The 16,913-nt window shown below is 65.6% G+C and overlaps 1 protein-coding gene across 1 annotated transcript; it reads left to right on the forward strand.

Moving 5' to 3' along the window:
* Positions 1 to 1,402: 1,402 nt before the first annotated feature.
* FER1L5 (fer-1 like family member 5) lies at positions 1,403 to 16,731 on the forward strand (the record flags this gene model as incomplete). Its single annotated transcript, XM_082336240.1, has 46 exons — positions 1,403 to 1,487; positions 1,745 to 1,800; positions 1,884 to 1,975; positions 2,057 to 2,165; positions 2,480 to 2,608; positions 2,686 to 2,880; positions 2,956 to 2,986; positions 3,077 to 3,192; positions 3,280 to 3,391; positions 3,472 to 3,569; positions 3,651 to 3,719; positions 3,833 to 3,876; positions 3,982 to 4,058; positions 4,145 to 4,233; positions 4,316 to 4,429; positions 4,533 to 4,710; positions 4,796 to 4,920; positions 5,009 to 5,100; positions 5,717 to 5,903; positions 6,000 to 6,155; positions 6,515 to 6,733; positions 6,821 to 6,984; positions 7,075 to 7,189; positions 7,283 to 7,385; positions 8,910 to 8,987; positions 9,062 to 9,243; positions 9,312 to 9,470; positions 10,158 to 10,307; positions 10,397 to 10,574; positions 10,862 to 10,887; positions 10,992 to 11,033; positions 11,113 to 11,223; positions 11,781 to 11,912; positions 11,989 to 12,144; positions 12,231 to 12,322; positions 13,215 to 13,385; positions 14,245 to 14,393; positions 14,466 to 14,605; positions 15,071 to 15,159; positions 15,242 to 15,337; positions 15,437 to 15,578; positions 15,670 to 15,769; positions 15,926 to 16,128; positions 16,203 to 16,312; positions 16,406 to 16,553; positions 16,642 to 16,731. The coding sequence occupies 46 exons, from the start codon at positions 1,403 to 1,405 to the stop codon at positions 16,729 to 16,731; spliced, it is 5,499 nt and encodes a 1,832-aa protein (XP_082192366.1).
* Between the last annotated feature and the right edge of the window lie 182 nt (positions 16,732 to 16,913).

The following is a 16,913-nucleotide window of genomic DNA, read 5'->3' on the forward strand; positions in this document are numbered from 1 at the left end:
GACAGGGAGACATAAGGACATGTGGGCATGGGGATGCGGTGACATAGGGATATGGGGACACAGGGACACAGGGATGCAGTGACACGGGCAATGGAGACACAGGGACGTGAGGATGTGGTGACATGGAGACATGGGGACACACAGACATGGGGACACAAGGACAAGGGATGCAGTGACACAGGAACATGGGGACACAAGGACATGGGGATGTGGTGACACAGGGACACATGGACATGGGGACATAAGGACACATGGGCATGGGGATGCAGTGACATGGGGACATGGGGACACGGGGACATGGGCATGTGGTGACATGGAGACATGGGGACACAGAGACATGGGGACATATGGACATGCAGACACGGGAATGCAGTGACATGGGGACATATGGTCATGGGGACATGGGGACACAGGGACATGGGGATGTGGTGACATGGAGACATGGGGACACAGAGACATGGGGACATAGGGACATGCAGACACGGGAATGCAGTGACATGGGGACATATGGACATAGGGACATGGGGACATGGGGATGCAGTGACATGGGGACATGGGGACACAGTGACTTGGGGACATAGGGACACATGGACACAGGGATGTGGTGACATGGGAATGGGGACACGGATACGAGGACACGGGGACATGGAGATGTGGTGACACGAGGCCATGGGGACACATGGACATGGGGATGCAGTGACATGGGGACACAGGGGCACACAGAAATGGGGGCGTAGTGTCATGGGGACACGTGGACACGGTGACACAGGGACACATCATGGTTGCAGTGATGTGGGGACATGGGGACATGGGGGCATGTGGATGTGGGGATGCAGTGACACAGGGAGACATGGACATACAGACATGGGGACACAGTGACATGGGGACACAGGGACACAGGAACATAAGGATGCAGTGACATGGGGACACATGGACACGGGGACATAGAGATATACATGGACGTGGGGACACTGACATGGGGGCATGGGGCCACGCAGACATGGGGCCACAGTGGCATGGGGACACAGGGACACAGGGACACGCAGACATGGGGATGCAGTGATGTGAGGACACTGGGACACATGGGGACAAGCGATGTGGGGGCATGCGGACATGGGGACAAGGGGACATGGGCACACGGGCACACGGGCACAGGGTCAAGGGGATGCACAGTGAGACAAATGGGTATGGGTACACACAGACGTGGGGACACAGGGACACAGGCACCTGGTGACACGGGCACGCAGTGACATGGTGACACCCACCAAGCCAAGACAGCAGCAGCACCCCTGCCCCGTCCCCGCCACGGTGCTGTTCTGGAACGCGTCCCGGCGCCGCAGTGGCAGCGCCTCGGTGACTTGCAGCAGCACCTCAGTGGCACGGTGGCCCTGGGGATGTGGCCATGCTGCGGCTGCTGGTGGCCAGCGCCCACATCCCCAGGGCCACCGGCTCTGGGCCTGGCGTGCACGTGTCTGCCCGGTTCAGAGGTACCGCTGGGTACAAGGCGGGGGACACCACGGTGGCTGTCCCCATGGGATGGGATGGCATCAGCCATCGCCGTGTGACAAGATGGCATAGGCCATCCTGGTGCAGTGGGGTGGCATCCTCATGTGTCGGGATGGTGCCGGCCACACCTGAGGAGAGCATTGTCCATCCCCGCACATGGGGACAGTGCCAGCCTTCCCCCTGCACTCCGATGTCCCCACCCTGACATGCCACCATCCTCTCTCCCATCCCCCCTCAGGCGTCCCCAGGAGCACCCGGGTGGTGCCGGAGGAGCGCAGCCCCACCTGGAACGAGGTGAGGTGACCCCAGGGTGGCCTGTGGTGGCATGGGGACACTTGGGTCACCTCACCGACTCCTTGTGACCTCCTCCTCGCTAGACACTGGCATGGCCACTGGGCACGCGTCCCCTGCACCCCACAGCGAGCCTGGCCCTGCGCCTCCGGCACTGGGGCCAGCCGGCACCCCAGGGGTGAGTAGCACCCATGGGTGGGCACCCCAGGGGGACCACCCTCAGTGTGGCCACCCTCATTGTGTCCCCCTGTCCTCGCAGGGACCTGGGTGCCACCACAGTGTCACTGGACCAGCTGGTGGCCAACCCCGGGCTGCCGCTGGCCCTCAGCCACGTCCCGCTGCTAGATCCCCAGGGACAGCCCACAGGGGTGAGCAGCCACCCACGCACCCACCCAGCAGCACCCCAGGGTGCCACCTGGCAGGCTTTGGGGTGCCACCCGTCCTTTTGCAGTGCACCATCACCCTCCGCTGCTCCTACATACCCCGTGGCACGGCTGGGGATGCCGCAGTCCCCATGCAAGGACAGGTGCCACCACCAGCGGTGTCACCAGGGACACCTCACTGCCCTGGCAAGCCCCTGGCAGGGAGGAAAGAGGATTTCCAGGTATGGCACCCATGGGTGCAGTAGCACCTGGGGGTGATGTCCCATCTGGCAGCCACCACATCACCGCCTGTGCCGTAGGTACGGGTGAGGGTCATCGAGGGCCACCATCTCCAGGGCAATGACATCAAGCCAGTGGTGACGGTCCTCATCGGCCAGCACCGCTTCAGGACCAGGATCCGGGCAGGGAACAACCCCTACTACAATGAGGTAACACCGGGGAGGGGACACGGGGAACCACTGGTGTCCCCTCAACCCACCCTCACCCCCTTTTGCCTGTTTTCTAGGTGTTTTGCCAAAATTTCCACCGGATACCCTCCCAGCTGGCGGCAGAACCCATCCACATCCAGGTCGGTGGGGGGATCGGTGGCACCGGCAGGGACGAGGACAGCAGGGTGGCCACTAATGCTGTGTCCCCTGCCCCATCACAGGTGCTGGACTCACGGGCCACCCGTGCCGAAGCTGTCATCGGCGTCTTCCAGGTGAGGGACAGTGGCCTGGGAACGGGGCGTCACGCTGTGATTCGGGCGCTCTCACCCCCTTTGCCATCCCTGCAGCTGGATGTCGGCACCGTCTACCAGGCGCCGGGTAGGTGAGAGGGTTGGGGTGACACCGAGGTGACACCAGGGTGACACCGGGGTGACACTGGGGTGATGCTGGGGCCTCTCACCGTGCCAGGACACAGCTTGAGCTGGAAGTGGCTGAGCCTGCAGCATCCCCATCACCCCGACACTGGGTCCCAGGGGTACCTCCGCGTCAGCCTGGCCGTTCTCCGCGCCGGCGAGCCGGTGCCGGTGAGCACCCCCTATCCTCCCCAGCACCCCCCCAAAACAATATTCCCTTGGTGGAGGGGTCCCAATTTTTCCACACCTACCCCAAAGGAGCAGGAGGAGCCGTCGGGGGACGAGGACGTGGAGGCCAACCTGCTGCGGCCACCGCCATGTGCTGCCACGCTCCAGCTCCGCATCTACCGTGCCGAGGACCTACCGCAGGGTGGGCACTGGGTGGGATTTCTGGGGGCGGGGTGTGGATCTGGGGGACCCCCCCTGCCCACCTCTCCCCATCCCCGGCAGCAGAGCCAACTCGGCAATGCCTCCCCTTGGTGTTACCGGTCGGCGGCAAGAGGGGCTTCGTGGCGGCGGCGGTGCGGGTCAGCTTTGCCGGCAGGACGGTGGGTGCCGGGCAGAGGACGTGGGTGGAGGGGTCGGATCCGGGGGGAGGTGGGGGGGCCTCATGGCTCTGCCCAACGCAGCTCTGCACCCGGGTGATGCCCCCTGATGCCAGCCCGGCGTGGAACGAGGTCTTCTTCTTCCCCCTGAGGGTAAGTTGCCCCCCGCCAGCCCCAGCACGCATCCTGCACCCCCTCCCCAAAGCAGGGGTACCCCCAAAAGGGGAGGGACCCACCCACACCCCTCGGTGTTTTTCTCTCCACAGCTGCCCCCCGTCTGTGATGAGATCCAGCTGGCCATCCTCAGCGGGTAAATGGGGAATACCCCCCCTCTTTTGGGGGATCCCCCTGTTTTGGAGGGACCCCTCCCATTTTTGGGTGACCCCCCCTCACCTCTTTTGTTGCACACCCATAGGTCCCGCAGCAGCAAAGTCCTGGGTACCGCCACCCTCCACCTCTCCCAGATCTCCTCCGCCGGTGCCGAGCTTGAGGGTGAGTGGGGTCCACCCTTGGGTGGGAGGTCCCCAGCACCCAGACCCCCCCTCCCTCACCCACTGAACCCCCTCTTTCATTCCCAGAGGGGACCCACGGCTTCTTACCCTGCTTCGGACCCAGCTTCCTCCCCTTCTATGGTCCCCGGCCGGATCCCGCCCGGACACCCAGCACCGTGAGCGGGTGGCAGGGTGGGGACAGCACCCATTTGGGGGGTACACGAGGACACCCAGCTGCCACCCACCTTTATTTTACAGGACACTGGGGTGGCTTATCGGGGCCGGGTGCTGATGGAACTCAGCACCCACATGGGGACCCCGGATGGGCGCCAGCGAGCCACCATCGCCCCTGAGGACATCGCTCGGGTCCAGGTGGGGACATGGGGACACCATGCGATGCCACCGCCAGGGTGTTTTTTTTTTATTAAGTGCCATTTGAGTATTTTGGGGATATTTTAGCCCTTTTTTGCCGCAGCGCCACTTGCCTCGCCGACGGTTTGGGCTGTGTGGGATCTTTTATTCGGCCACCATGGTGCCAGCCGGCCCCGAGCTCCTGCGCTTCGAGCTCAGTCTTGGCAATTACGGGGACACAGGCGATGTCACCTGCAAGCCGGCTGCCTCCGTCACCCCGCATGGTTTTCCCCTCTTTGATGGTGAGGGGGATGCTGGGGGCGGGGGGTGCCACAAGGGTGGTAGCCTCCAGCATCCCATGGGATGCTCAGTGCCGTCCGGATACAGGCAACCGCTATCACTACCTGCCATGGTACGGTGACAAGCCGGTGGCGGCTGTCACCTCATCCTGGGAGGACGCTGGTCACCGCTGGGATGCCCTGAACCTCCTGCGTGCCATGTGCCGGCGGTTGGTGAGCACCCGTGGGTGACGGCGGGGTGAGGTGGGATGTGCCCCCACTACCACCTCTGGGCTGGGACGGTTTGGGGACATCTTTGCAGGAGAGGAATGTGGCGGAGCTGCGGGGTGCCTGCGGGGACGCCGGAGGGGACATCGGCAGGAGGCTGCTGCGCCAGCTGGCGCAGGACTGTGGGTGAGCGGGTGGTCCCGGGGGAGACAGGGGTCTTGAATGTCCCAAAGCGGTGGGTGCTGGGATGCTGGGGGGGGACCCCTGGGCCTAAAATGAAGAATTTTGGAGGACAATGGGACATTTGGGGGGAATATGGGACAAATGAGGGGAAAATGGGGTATTTGGGGGGGGGAAATGGGGCATTTGGGGGGAAATGGGAGCATTGGGGGGGAAAAGAGGGTAGTTGGGGGGGAATGCAGCCTTTTGGGGAAAATGGGACATTTGGGGGAAAACGAGGCAATTGGGGGGAAAATGGGATATTTGGGGGGAAATGGGCCATTTGGGGTGAAATGGAGCATTTGGGGGAAAAAAGGGGAATTTTAGAGGACAATGGGAGATTTAGGGGGAAGGGGACAATTGGGGGAAAATGGGGCATTTTGGGGGGAAAATGGGACAATTGGGGGAAAAATGAGGAATTTTGGAGGACAATGGGACTTTGGGGGGAAAAGGGGGCAACTGCAGGGGAATTAGGGCATTTTAGGGGGCAACGGGACATTTGGGGGGGGGAAACTGTATTTTGTGGGGGAAACAGGGCATTTTGGGGGGGAAACAGGGTATTTGAGGGGGGGGCTGTTTGCAGGAGGGCGCTGCCCCGGTTGGAGGCGCAGCCCACACCCACGCCGCTGGATGCCCACCTCCGGGCTGCCCGTCTTCACCTCCTGCGGCACATGGCAACGGCGGCAGCAACACCACCGAGAGCCAGCTGGGACACATTGTTGCCGGTGGCCGAGGGCTGGCTGAGACGTGTGGCCGCTCTGGCCGTCGAGGTGGGAGCCGGGGCTGGGGGTTGTGTGTGAAGGTCATCGCTGTGGTGAGTTGTGGCCGGTCTCAGCCCATCGGTCTCTCTCTCTCTCCCCCCACAGCCACAGGCCAGTGTGCCTGACGTGCTGCTGTGGCTACTGCGGGGGGAGCGGCGGGTGGCCTGCGCCCGTGTCCCTGCACCTGACCTCATGTTCTCCCGGAGTGGCCCTGGTGCCTGCGGCGGGCTCTGCGGCCGGATCCAGACCCTCTTCCTGGTGGTAGGCACCCCACGTCCCCTTCATGTCACCTCTGTGTCCCCTCCATGTTCCCTGTGTCCCACCCATGTCCCCTCCATCTCCCCTGTGTCCCCTCCATGAACTCTTCACATCCCCCCATGTCCCCTCCACATCCCCTCTCTGTCATAGAATCATAGAATCGTTAAGGTTGGAAAAGACCCTTAAGATCGAGTCCAACCGTTAACCCACCACTGCCAAGTCCACCACTATGTCCCCTCTATATCTCCTCCATGTCCTCTCCATGTCCCCTTCATGTCCCCTCCATGTCCCCTCTGTAACTTCTCCATGTCCCCTCCACGTCCCCTTTGTCCCCTCCATGTCCCCTCTTATGTCCCTTCTAGACCTTCTCCATGTCTGCTCCATGCCCCCCTCCCTGTCCCCCACCATCTCCCCTCTACATCCCCCCCGCATCCCCCCTGCGTCCCCACCCACGCTGCGGGGCGCAGGGCTCCGGGGACATCCGTGCCCAGCTCCGGCTCCGGCTGTGGCTGGGACGGGTGGCCGACAGCGGGGACCTGCCACGGCACCTCGAGGGCACCCTGCGCGTCTATGCTGAGACGGTGAGCCCTAGGGTGGGGGGTCACCCCAGGGTGCCCCCCCGGCCCCCTTCAACCCCATGTCCCCCCCCAACCCCATGTCCCCCTCAGTACGAAAACCAGACCAAGCTGTTGGGCAAGTGGGGTCCCCGGGGGCTGCTGGGGCGCCCTGGCTTCTCCGACAGCGCCGGCAAAGCGGGGCTCCCCCGCCACAGAATTCGGCCCCCCAAGGGCTGGCGCTGGGACGGACCCTGGACTGTGGAGCCCCAGCGGCGGTGAGCCCCATGGGACGGGTGGTGACACCCACTCTGCCACCTTGGGGACCGCCGGGAGGGTGACGCCAGCATTGTCCCCTTGTCTCCAAGGCTGCTGCTGGACATAGAGACCAACGTGGGTGAGGTGCTGGAGGAGGTCTACGAGAACGAGAGCCGGCGGCTCGGCGGGGAGTGGGGACCTGCCGCTGTGGCCAGCACTGATGCCGTGAGTGGGCGGCAGTGTGGGGGGCACCGGGGGAGTGGCGGTGGTGGGGGTGGGACCAGCGTGTCAGGGCTCAGCTCTTGCCTGGTTTTGCAGAGCGGCACGGCAGTGCCACCCAAGGAGGAGGTGGCATGTCCCCAAGGCTGGCATGTCACCGATGGCTGGCGGGTGGATGTGACGGGGGCCGTGGATGAGGCTGGTGAGTGGGTGTCCCCACCGGGCCCCCCAGGGTGGGTGGGTGGTGGCGGTGGCGAGGACATCTGGGTGCCGCAGGTTGGGAGTATGGGGCAAGCGCAGCCCCCGGCAGCCCCCCGCCGGCATGGCACACCACCGAGAAGACGTACCACACACACCGGCGCCGGCGCTGGCTGCGCACCCGCTGCAGGGACCCCGGTGCCCAGGGAGGGGAGCAGGACGTGGCCGCCTTCCTCCAGCTGGTCAGGGCGGTGGGGACAGAGATGGAGCATTGGGGATGGGGCAGTGGGGATGGGGGTGACGGAATGAGGTGGCAGGGATGGGGTGGTAAGGATGAGGGGTGGCAGGGATGGGGGTGGCAGGGACAGGGGTGGCAGGGATGGGGGTGGCAGGGATGGGGCCGTGGGGATGGGGTGGCAGGATGGGGTGGCAGGGATAGGGTGGCAGGATGGGGGTGGCAGGATGGGGTGGCGGGGACAGGGGTAGCAGGGATGGGGACAGCAGGGATGGGGACAGCAGGGACAGGGTTGCTAGGGAGAGGGTGGCAGGGACAGGCCTTTGCCCACCAGTGCACTGATGTGAGCAGCCCTGTCCATCCCCTTGTGCCATGCCATGCTGTCCCCATGCCATGCTGTCCCCATGCCACGCCGTGCCCCCTGTCCCCACAGCACAGCCCCGAGGTGGTGGCAGGTGCTGAGACCTGGGAGTACGGGTCCCTGTGGGGCTGCCGCTTCCACCTCCAGCCCCGGACGGGTGACGTGTGCCGGCGACGCTGCTGGCACCGGCGCATGGTGCCTGCGCAGCCCCCGCCGGTGGCACCCCTCTTCCTCCTGGAGGGCTCCCCGGTAGGAGAGCGGCCGGGGAGGAGCTGGGGCTGGGGGGCATCGGGAGGTCCCGGGGGTAAGGGAGGGGGTGGAGAGGGGGCAGCATGGAGGGATGGGGGGATGGAGGGAGGGAGGAATGGAGGGGTGCAGGGATGTAGGGAGAGAGGGATGGGGGGATGGAGGGAGAGAGGGATGGAGGGATGCAGTGATGGAGAGATGGAGGGACGCAGGGGTGGAGGGATGGAGGGAGAGAGGGATGGAAGGATGGAGGGAGAGATGCAGGGTTTCAGGGACAGAGGGATGGAGGGATGCAGGGACAGAGGGATGGAGGGAGGGATGGAGGGAGGGAGGGATGGACGAGGGATGAAGGGACAGAGGGACGGAGGGACAGAGGGATGTGGAGATGGAGTGATGCTGGGGCAGCAGGACATGGGACAGCAGGATGCAGGGCTGGGGGACAGCAGGGCTGGGAGGACCCCCCCACCCCACATCCCATCCAGCCGCAGGGCACAGAGGGCCCAGCCGAGGAGGACGAGCCGGCTGCAGCAGAGAGGCAAGCGCGGGGCTCATCCCGGACCCCCCCGCAGCAGCCTGTGCCCCTTATCCTCTGCACCTTCCAGCGTGAGCCCCGGGGGATGCGGGGGGGACCGGGACAGGCTGGGGGGAGCCCCAGGCCCCCCTGCCAGCCCCTGCCTTTCCCGCAGAGCCCAACTTCTTCCAGCTCCGCTGCTACATCTTCCAGGCGCTGGAGCTGGCACCCCGCGGCACCAAGGCCACTGCAGGTGGGACCCCCCCGGCCCCCAGCCCACACCCTGACGGGGCACCCCAGGGTGCTGACAGTGCCGCTGTCACCCAGACCCTGTCGCCCACGTCTCCTTCGTGCACGTCAGCCAGAGCACCCGGGTGCTGCCTGGCACCCTGGACCCCCTCTGGGACCAGACGCTGCTTTTTCACCGGGTGCTGCTCTACGGGGACCCCCGGGGTGTCCGGGATGAGCCCCCCGCCGTGGTGGTGGAGGTCTTCGACCAGGACGGAGGGGTACGGCACCATGGGTGGGGGGCACCTATGGGTGGGGGGAGGACCCATGCCCAAACAATGCCTTGCAGGGTGCCGGTGGTTTCCTGGGGAGGAGCGTGTGCACCCCAGATGTTTGGCTGGATGTGGGGCACCGGCGGCCCCCCCGGCTTCGGCGTTACCCGCTGGGTGGCCCAGGGGGGCCGGCCGGGGAGCTGCTGGCTGCCTTTGAGCTGCTGCATGACACCGAGGTGAGGGGCTGGTGGGGGGGTGGCATGGGGGGCACCCGGGTGATGGGGTCCCACCGTCATCGTCCCCCCCCAGCAGGATGGGTCCCTGGCTCAGGTCAGCACCCCGCCGTGGAGACAGGGGATCTTCAGCGTCCCCCTGGGCGTCCGGCCCCTCCTGCAGCTGGTGGCACTGGAGGTGAGACCTGGGGACCCTGGGTGGGGACAGGGGTGGGGACAGGGAGGGGAACAGGCTGGTGACAGGGACAGAGATGGAATGGGGAAAGGGGTGGGAACAGGGATAGGACAGGGAAGGGGACAGGGATGAAGGTGGGATGGGGACAAGGTCTGAGATGGAGACTGGGAGGGGAACGGGCTGGGACAGGGACAGGGGCAGTGATGAAAGGTCCTGGGCATGGGATGGGGACAAGGAGAGGGATGGGGACAAGGATAAAGACAGGCTGGAGATGAGGTCAGGGATGGGGACAGGGATGAAGAAGGGGATGGAGATGGGATAGCAACAAGGACAGGGATGAAGATGGGGACAGGCACAGAGGGACAAAGACAAGATGAGGACAGGATGGAGATGGGGACAGGGACAAGGATAGAGACGGGCACCTTCAGCGTGCCACCGGGCATGCAGCCCACTCAGGGTGACCGCTGGGCACCCAGGGGACCCCGGGGGGGTGACAGCTGCTGGGTGCCCCCCAGGTGCTGGCGTGGGGGCTGCGGGGGCTGCGCGGTGGCGTGCGGGCACCCAGCCTGGAGGTGCGGTGCGGGGGCCAGACCCTACAGACCCCCACCATCGCCGACCTCGCCGCCAACCCAAATTTCCCCATCAATGCCTTCCTGCTGACACTGGTGAGGATGGGGGGAGTGGATGGGGGGGAGTACCCCACCCATGGGTGCTGCCGCTGGCACCCTGGGGTGACGGCGTGGCTCGGCCCCAGCACCTGCCAGCAGAGGAGGAGTACGTGCCCCCCATCCGGCTGCGGGTGCTGGACACGCGGGATTTTGGGTACCGGCCCGAGGTGGGGCAGGCCTGTGTGCGGGGCCTGGGGCAGTACTGCTGCCAGCCCCATGGCAAGGGGGAGTCCCCCGGCCCTGGAACCCCGCCGCCTGCCTCCGGTACGGCCCTGCCTAGCCCTGGTACCCCCTGCCTCATCCCTGCCCTATCCCTGCCTCATCCCTGCCCCATCCCTGGTACAGCCCTGGTACCCCCATGCCCCATCCCTGCCCCATCCCTGGTACTCCCTGCCCCATCCCTGGTACAGCCCTGGTACCCCTGTGCCCCATCCCTGCCCCATCCCTGGTACAGCCCTGGTACCCCCTGCCCCATCCCTGCTCCATCTCTGCCCCATCCCTGGTACCCCCTGCCCCACCAGGATGGTTTATTTTCTCCTCTCCCCCCGCAGCCGCTCCCCGGAGCAGAATAGCTCAGGTGAGTCCCCCAAGCCCTCAGCACCCGGCATCTGACCTCGGCACCGCCGGGGTCCCCAGCCCTGTGCCTCAGTTTCCCCAAGTAGTCCCCTTTGCTCCCTGCAGATGCTGCCCAGGATCACCACTGAGAAGGGGGCTGTGGACAAGGTGGGCACAAGAACGGGGCCACTTTGGCCACCAGGGCCACCAGGGCCACCCATCCCCACCTCATCCTGATCCCTGCCAGGCTGCAGAGGAGGAGGAGGATGAAGATGAGGATGACTGGTGGAGCAAATTCTACGCAGCCATGGGGGACAAGGCAAAGAGCCGGCAGGGGACCAACAGGGACAGACTGAAGGTGAGCCAGAGCCTGGGACCTGGAGCGGGGGACAGGGGACAAGGATGGGGACGAGGCTGGGGATGGGGACAGGGACAGGGACGGAGACAGGGATGGGATGGGGACAAGAAGGAAGCAGGGGATTGTGACAGGGATGGTTGGGGACAAGGACACAGATGGGGATAAGGGATGAAGATGGGATAGAGATGAGGTCAGGGATGGGGATGGAGATGAGGTGGGGATTGGGACAGGACAGAGACGGGTACAAGGATGGAAATGGGATGGGGACAAGGTCAGGGATTCAGATTGGGAGGGGAACAGGCTGGGGATGGGCACAGTGATGAAGAAGGGGATGGGATGGGATGGGATGGGATGGGATGGGATGGGATGGGATGGGATGGGATGGGATGGGGACAAGGACAGGGCTGAAGACGAGATGAGGACAAGGACAGGGATGAAGGTGGGATGGGGACAAGGATGAAGAAGGGCACAGGGATGGGATGGGGAGAAGCACCAAGATGGGGATGGGGACAGGCACAGGAATGGGGACAAGGACAAGGACAGGAACCGCTGCCCAGATCTACAGCTGCGAGCTGGAGGCGGTTCCTGAATTTGAGGGGCTGCAGGATTTCTGCCAGACCTTCCCGCTCTACCAGCCAGGGGGTCACCCCACGGCAGGGGACGACCCTGTGCTCGTGGGCGAGTTCAAGGTGGGTGAGAGCCCCCGGGGGACCCCAGAGCCGGGTTGGGGGCACCCTGGGGTGCACGGCCGGGCGCCTCTCGCAGGGGCTTTTCCGTATCTACCCCCTGCCCGAGGACCCCGGGGTGCCCCCGCCGCCACGCCACTTCCAGGAGCTGCCACCCAGCCGTCCCCAAAAGTGCCTGGTGCGGGTCTACATCATCCGGGCCTTTGACCTGCCCCCCCGTGACAGGAACGGGCTGGTAAGGCCACCCACAGGTGCTGGGCAGGGGTCCCCTGTCCTCTCCACGCCCCTATGCCACCCTGATGGTCCCCTCCCTGCTGCCAGTGTGACCCCTATGTCCGCGTCTCACTGGGAACGAAGACACTGGGCCAGCGGGACCAGTACGTGCCCAACACCTTGGAGCCCGTTTTTGGCAGGTATGGCCAGGGCAGGCGGCCCGGTGGCAGTGTCACCCCTGGGTGGCACCAGGCTGGGGGGGCCTGGCACCCAGATGAGATGTCCGGGGGGCTGGTGGGGCCCAATTCCCCATGTCATCTTGTCCCTGTGCCAGCCTGTCCCTGTGCCACCAGGTCCCTATGCCACTGGGTCGCCATGCCACTGAATCCCCATGCCACCAGGTCTCCATTCCCCATGCTGGCAAGTCCCCATGCCAGCAGGTCCTCATGCCATCAGGTGCCACGCCAGTGGGTCCGCATGTCACCAGGCCCCCATTCCCCATGCCAGACAGTTCCTGAGCCACTAGGTCCCCAGTTCCTCTGCCAGCACATCCCTGTGCCAACAGGTCCCCATTCCCTGTGTTGGGGTGGCTCTGTGCCACCAGGTCCCCCTTCCCCATGACAGCATGTCCCTGTGCCACCAGATGCCCCATTCCCAACATCTGCAGGTCCCCATGCCGCCACATCCCCTTTCCCCATGCCACCAGGTCCCCCTTCCCCACAACAGCAGGTCCCCATGCCACCAGGTGCTCCATTCCCCATGCTGATGGGTCCCTGTGCCACCAGATGCCCCATTCCCAACACCTGCAGGTCCCCATGCTGCCATGTCCCTATTCCCCATGCCACCAGGTCCCCATTCCCCACAACAGCAGGCCCCCTGTGCCACCAGGTCCCCCTTCCCCATGCTGACGGGTCCCCGTGCCACCAGATGCCCCATTCCCCATGCTGGTGGGTCCCCATGCCACCAGGTCCTCATGCCACCGAGTCCCTGTGCCAGTAGGTCCCCATGCCTATGGGTCCCCACTCCCCATGCCAGCGGGTGCCAGCCCCCATGCCGGCGTGTCCCCGGGGCTGATGGCACCCCTGTTGCCAGGCTGTTTGAGGTGACGGGCACCATCCCGCTGGAAAAGGACCTGCGGGTCTCACTGCTGGACTACGACCTGCTGCCACCCGACCAGGAGATCGGCACCACCACCATCGACCTGGAGAACCGCCTGCTCTCCCGCTTCCGTGCCCACTGCGGGCTGCCTGCCCTCTACCGCACGTGGGTGCCCCTGGGGACTGGGGGCACCGGGGGGGCTGGGGACATCAGGGTGCACGGTCCTGAGCCCAGGAGTGGGCGTGGGGATGGGCACAGGGGTATGGGGAGGGAGAGGGAACAGAGGGGTGGGCACAAGATGGGGATAGGGATGGGCACAAGGAGATGGGGATAGGGTGGGCACAAGGTGATGGGGAGGGAGAGGGCACGGGGTGGGCACAAAGGGTGGGGATGAGTTGGGAAGAGGGATGGGCACAGGGGGATGAGGATAGGGTGGGCACAGGGGACAGGGTGGGCACAGGGGGATGGTGATGGAGTGGGTACATGGGAATGGGCACAAGGAGATGGTGAGGGAGCAGATGGGGACAAGGTGGGGACAGGGTGGGGACAGGGATGGGCGCAAGGAGATGGGGATGCGGTGGGCACAGAGGGATGGGGTGGGCACAGGAGGATGCAGATGGGGTGGGCACAAGCAGGTTAGGATGGGGTTGGCACAGGGATAGGCACAGGGGGGTGGTTATGGGGTGGGCACAGGGCAATGGGGTGGCACAGGGATGTTCACAAGGAGATGGGGACAGGGTGGGTACGTGGGGGTGGGCACAGGGATGGGGACAGGCAGATGGGGTGGGCATAAGGAGGTGGTTATGGGGTGGGCACAAGGAGATGAGGTTGGCACATGGGGATGGAGATGGGGTGGGTACATGCGAGTGGGCACGAGAGGACGAGGATGGGGTTGGCGCAGGGATGGGCATGGGGGAATTGGGTGGGCACAGCAAGGGGCACAGGGAGATGGGGGCAAAGGCCAGGGAGGGGACACCCAGGAGGGGCGACGCCACAGCCCCCAGCCCACCCGCTGTCCCCGCAGTGCTGGCCCTGGGCGCTGGAGGGACCAGCTCCCCCCAAGCCGGGCACTGGAGCACTTTGCCCGCAGCCGGGGGCTGCCGGCACCCGAGTTCAGCACCGAGGGCACCGCCGTCACCTTCGGGGACCAAACCTTCCTTCTCAGCCACTTCGGTGGGTGGGGGTCTGGGTGGGGGCACAAGGGGCTGGATTCTGTCCTGCGGGTGCAACGGTTCGGCCTTGCAGAGAGCGGCCCCCCCACGCACCGGCACCCCGGGGCACCCCGCGAGCGCCTGGCCCTTCACGTGCTCCATGCCTGTCACCTCGTCCCCGAGCACCTCGAGACCCGCACCCTCTACAACAGCACCCAGCCTGGGCTGGAGCAGGTGGGGACAGGGCACCCTGATGCCGGGGACCCCAGGGTGACGGGGACCTTGGGATATAAGGTGATGCCAGGGGATGAGGACCTTGGGGTGACAGGGACCCCAGGGGTGGGTGATGGGGACCCCAGGATGGCGGGGACTCCAGGGTGACAAGAACCCCGGGGGCAGGGGAGTGATGCTGCAGGGGCTGGTGATGGCGACTCATTAGGGACCCTGGGGTGACGAGGACCGTGGGATGATGAGGGCACAGCCAGGGAGGGACCCTAGGGTGATGGGGACCCTGGGGCACAAAGGGATGCTAGGGCTTGCTGTGGGAACCCTGGGGTGACAGGGACCCCAGTGCAGGGAGGGATGCTGGCGTGGGTGTGATGGGGACCCAGGGGTGACGGGGACACCCTGGGACAAGGGGAGATGCGGGCATGGGGACTGAGGGGTGCCGGTCCTAGCCTCCCCCCGCATGCCGCGCAGGGCAAGGTGCAGATGTGGGTGGACATCTTCCCTGCCAGCCTCGGGCCCCCCGGCCCCCCCGTTGACATCACCCCCCGCAAGCCCCAGAGGTGAGCGCCCAGCCGGACCCCGGAGGGTGGGACAGGGATGTCCCAAGGGAGAAGGTGCCATGTCCTTGTCCCCCTCCCCCAGGTACGAGCTGCGCTGCGTGGTCTGGAACACACGGGACGTGGACCTGGAGGACACCAACCTGGCGGGGCAGCGGATGAGCGACATCTACGTCACCGGGTGAGCCGAGGCCACTGCTGCATCTCCCCCCCGGGAGGTGACAGCAGGGCTGGGGACAAGGGTGACAGCAGCGTCTCCTCCCTCCGGGTGGCACGGTAGGTGGCTGGACGGGCTGGAGGAGCAGCGGCAGAGGACAGATGTGCATTACCGCTCGCTGCAGGGGGACGGGGGCTTCAACTGGCGTTTCGTCTTCTCCTTCGAGTATCTGGCAGCTGAGCAGCTCTGCGTCCTGCCCCGGAAGGCGAGGGGCACCCTGGGGTGGGGGGTGCCGGGGTGGGGGGGACAGAGGGGACGAGCATGACACCCCTCTTTCCCCCTCCCCGCCACGGCAGGAGCATTTCTGGAGCCTGGACGAGACAGTCCTGAAGGTGCCCCCCAAGCTCATCCTCCAAGTGTGGGACAACGACAAGTTTTCGGCCGATGAGTTTCTGGGTGAGACTCTGTTTCCCTGCCCCGCATCCTCCGGTGGGGTGGGGAACACCCACAGGTGACAGGGGACACCCACAAATGATGGAGAGCACCCACGGGTGACAGGGAGCACCCACGGGTCACAGCCAGCTGCCCCCCACCTTTGGCTTTTCCCCGCAGGCGTCCTGGAGCTGGAGCTCACCAGGCTGCCGCGGCCTGCCCAGCACCCCCGGGACTGCACCCCAACACCGCAGGGGACCCCCAAAAGCCCCTGGCCCTGGCGGGGGACGCCGGTCCCCTCCCGGCTCTCCCTCTTCCGTCAGAGACGGGCGAGGGGGTGGTGGCCCTGCACTGTGCAGGAGGGCGGCAAGCGGCGCCTCTCGGTAGGTAGGGGGGCAGCAGGATAGCGGGGGGGACAGATCCTGCACCCCACCTCCCACCCATCGCCCCCCTCCAGGGAAAGCTGGAGCTGAGCCTGGAGCTGCTGACAGCAAAGGAGGCGGAAGAGCGGCCGGCGGGGAAAGGCCGGGAAGATCCCAACATGTACCCGACGCTCCCGGCACCCGTGTGAGTCCCCAGGGAGATCGGTTTGTCCCCCACAGGGCGTGGGGAAGGGGGACACGGGTGACACGGGGTGCCTGAGCTGGGTGTCACCCGCAGGCGGCCGGAGTGGTCCTTCCTGTGGCTGCAGGCGCCGCTGCGTGGCCTGCGATACGGCGTCTGGCGGCAGCACCGCTGCCGCATCAGCCTGGGGCTGGCACTGCTGCTGCTCCTTGCCCTGCTCCTCACCTTCGTCTACGCCGCCCCGGTGAGCACGGGGGACACGGCTGCCCCCCCAATCCCCCCCTCACCGGCTGCAAAGCCCCCCCTGAGCTCCCCTCTCTCCCTCCCTGCAGGGTTATTTGGCCATGAAGCTGGTTAACCCTCTCCACAGCTTGCACCTCACCAGCGGTGAGCGTCCCGCAGCCGGCGCGGGCAAGCCCTGATGTGCCATCTCCAGGGCGCACCGAGGGGACGCCACGCACCTGCGTCACTTCTTTAATAAAGCCACATCCAGTGATGGTCACAGCATCGTCCTCAACGCCGTGGGCTGGTGGGGGGGGCTGACAAAGGAGCTACTCCATTTTGGGGAGCCCCACGGCACTGGGACATGGCCCCCAACTCGCCA

Source organism: Platalea leucorodia (assembly GCF_965183815.1).
Source record: "Platalea leucorodia genome assembly, chromosome: Z".
Classification (NCBI taxonomy): domain Eukaryota; kingdom Metazoa; phylum Chordata; class Aves; order Pelecaniformes; family Threskiornithidae; genus Platalea; species Platalea leucorodia.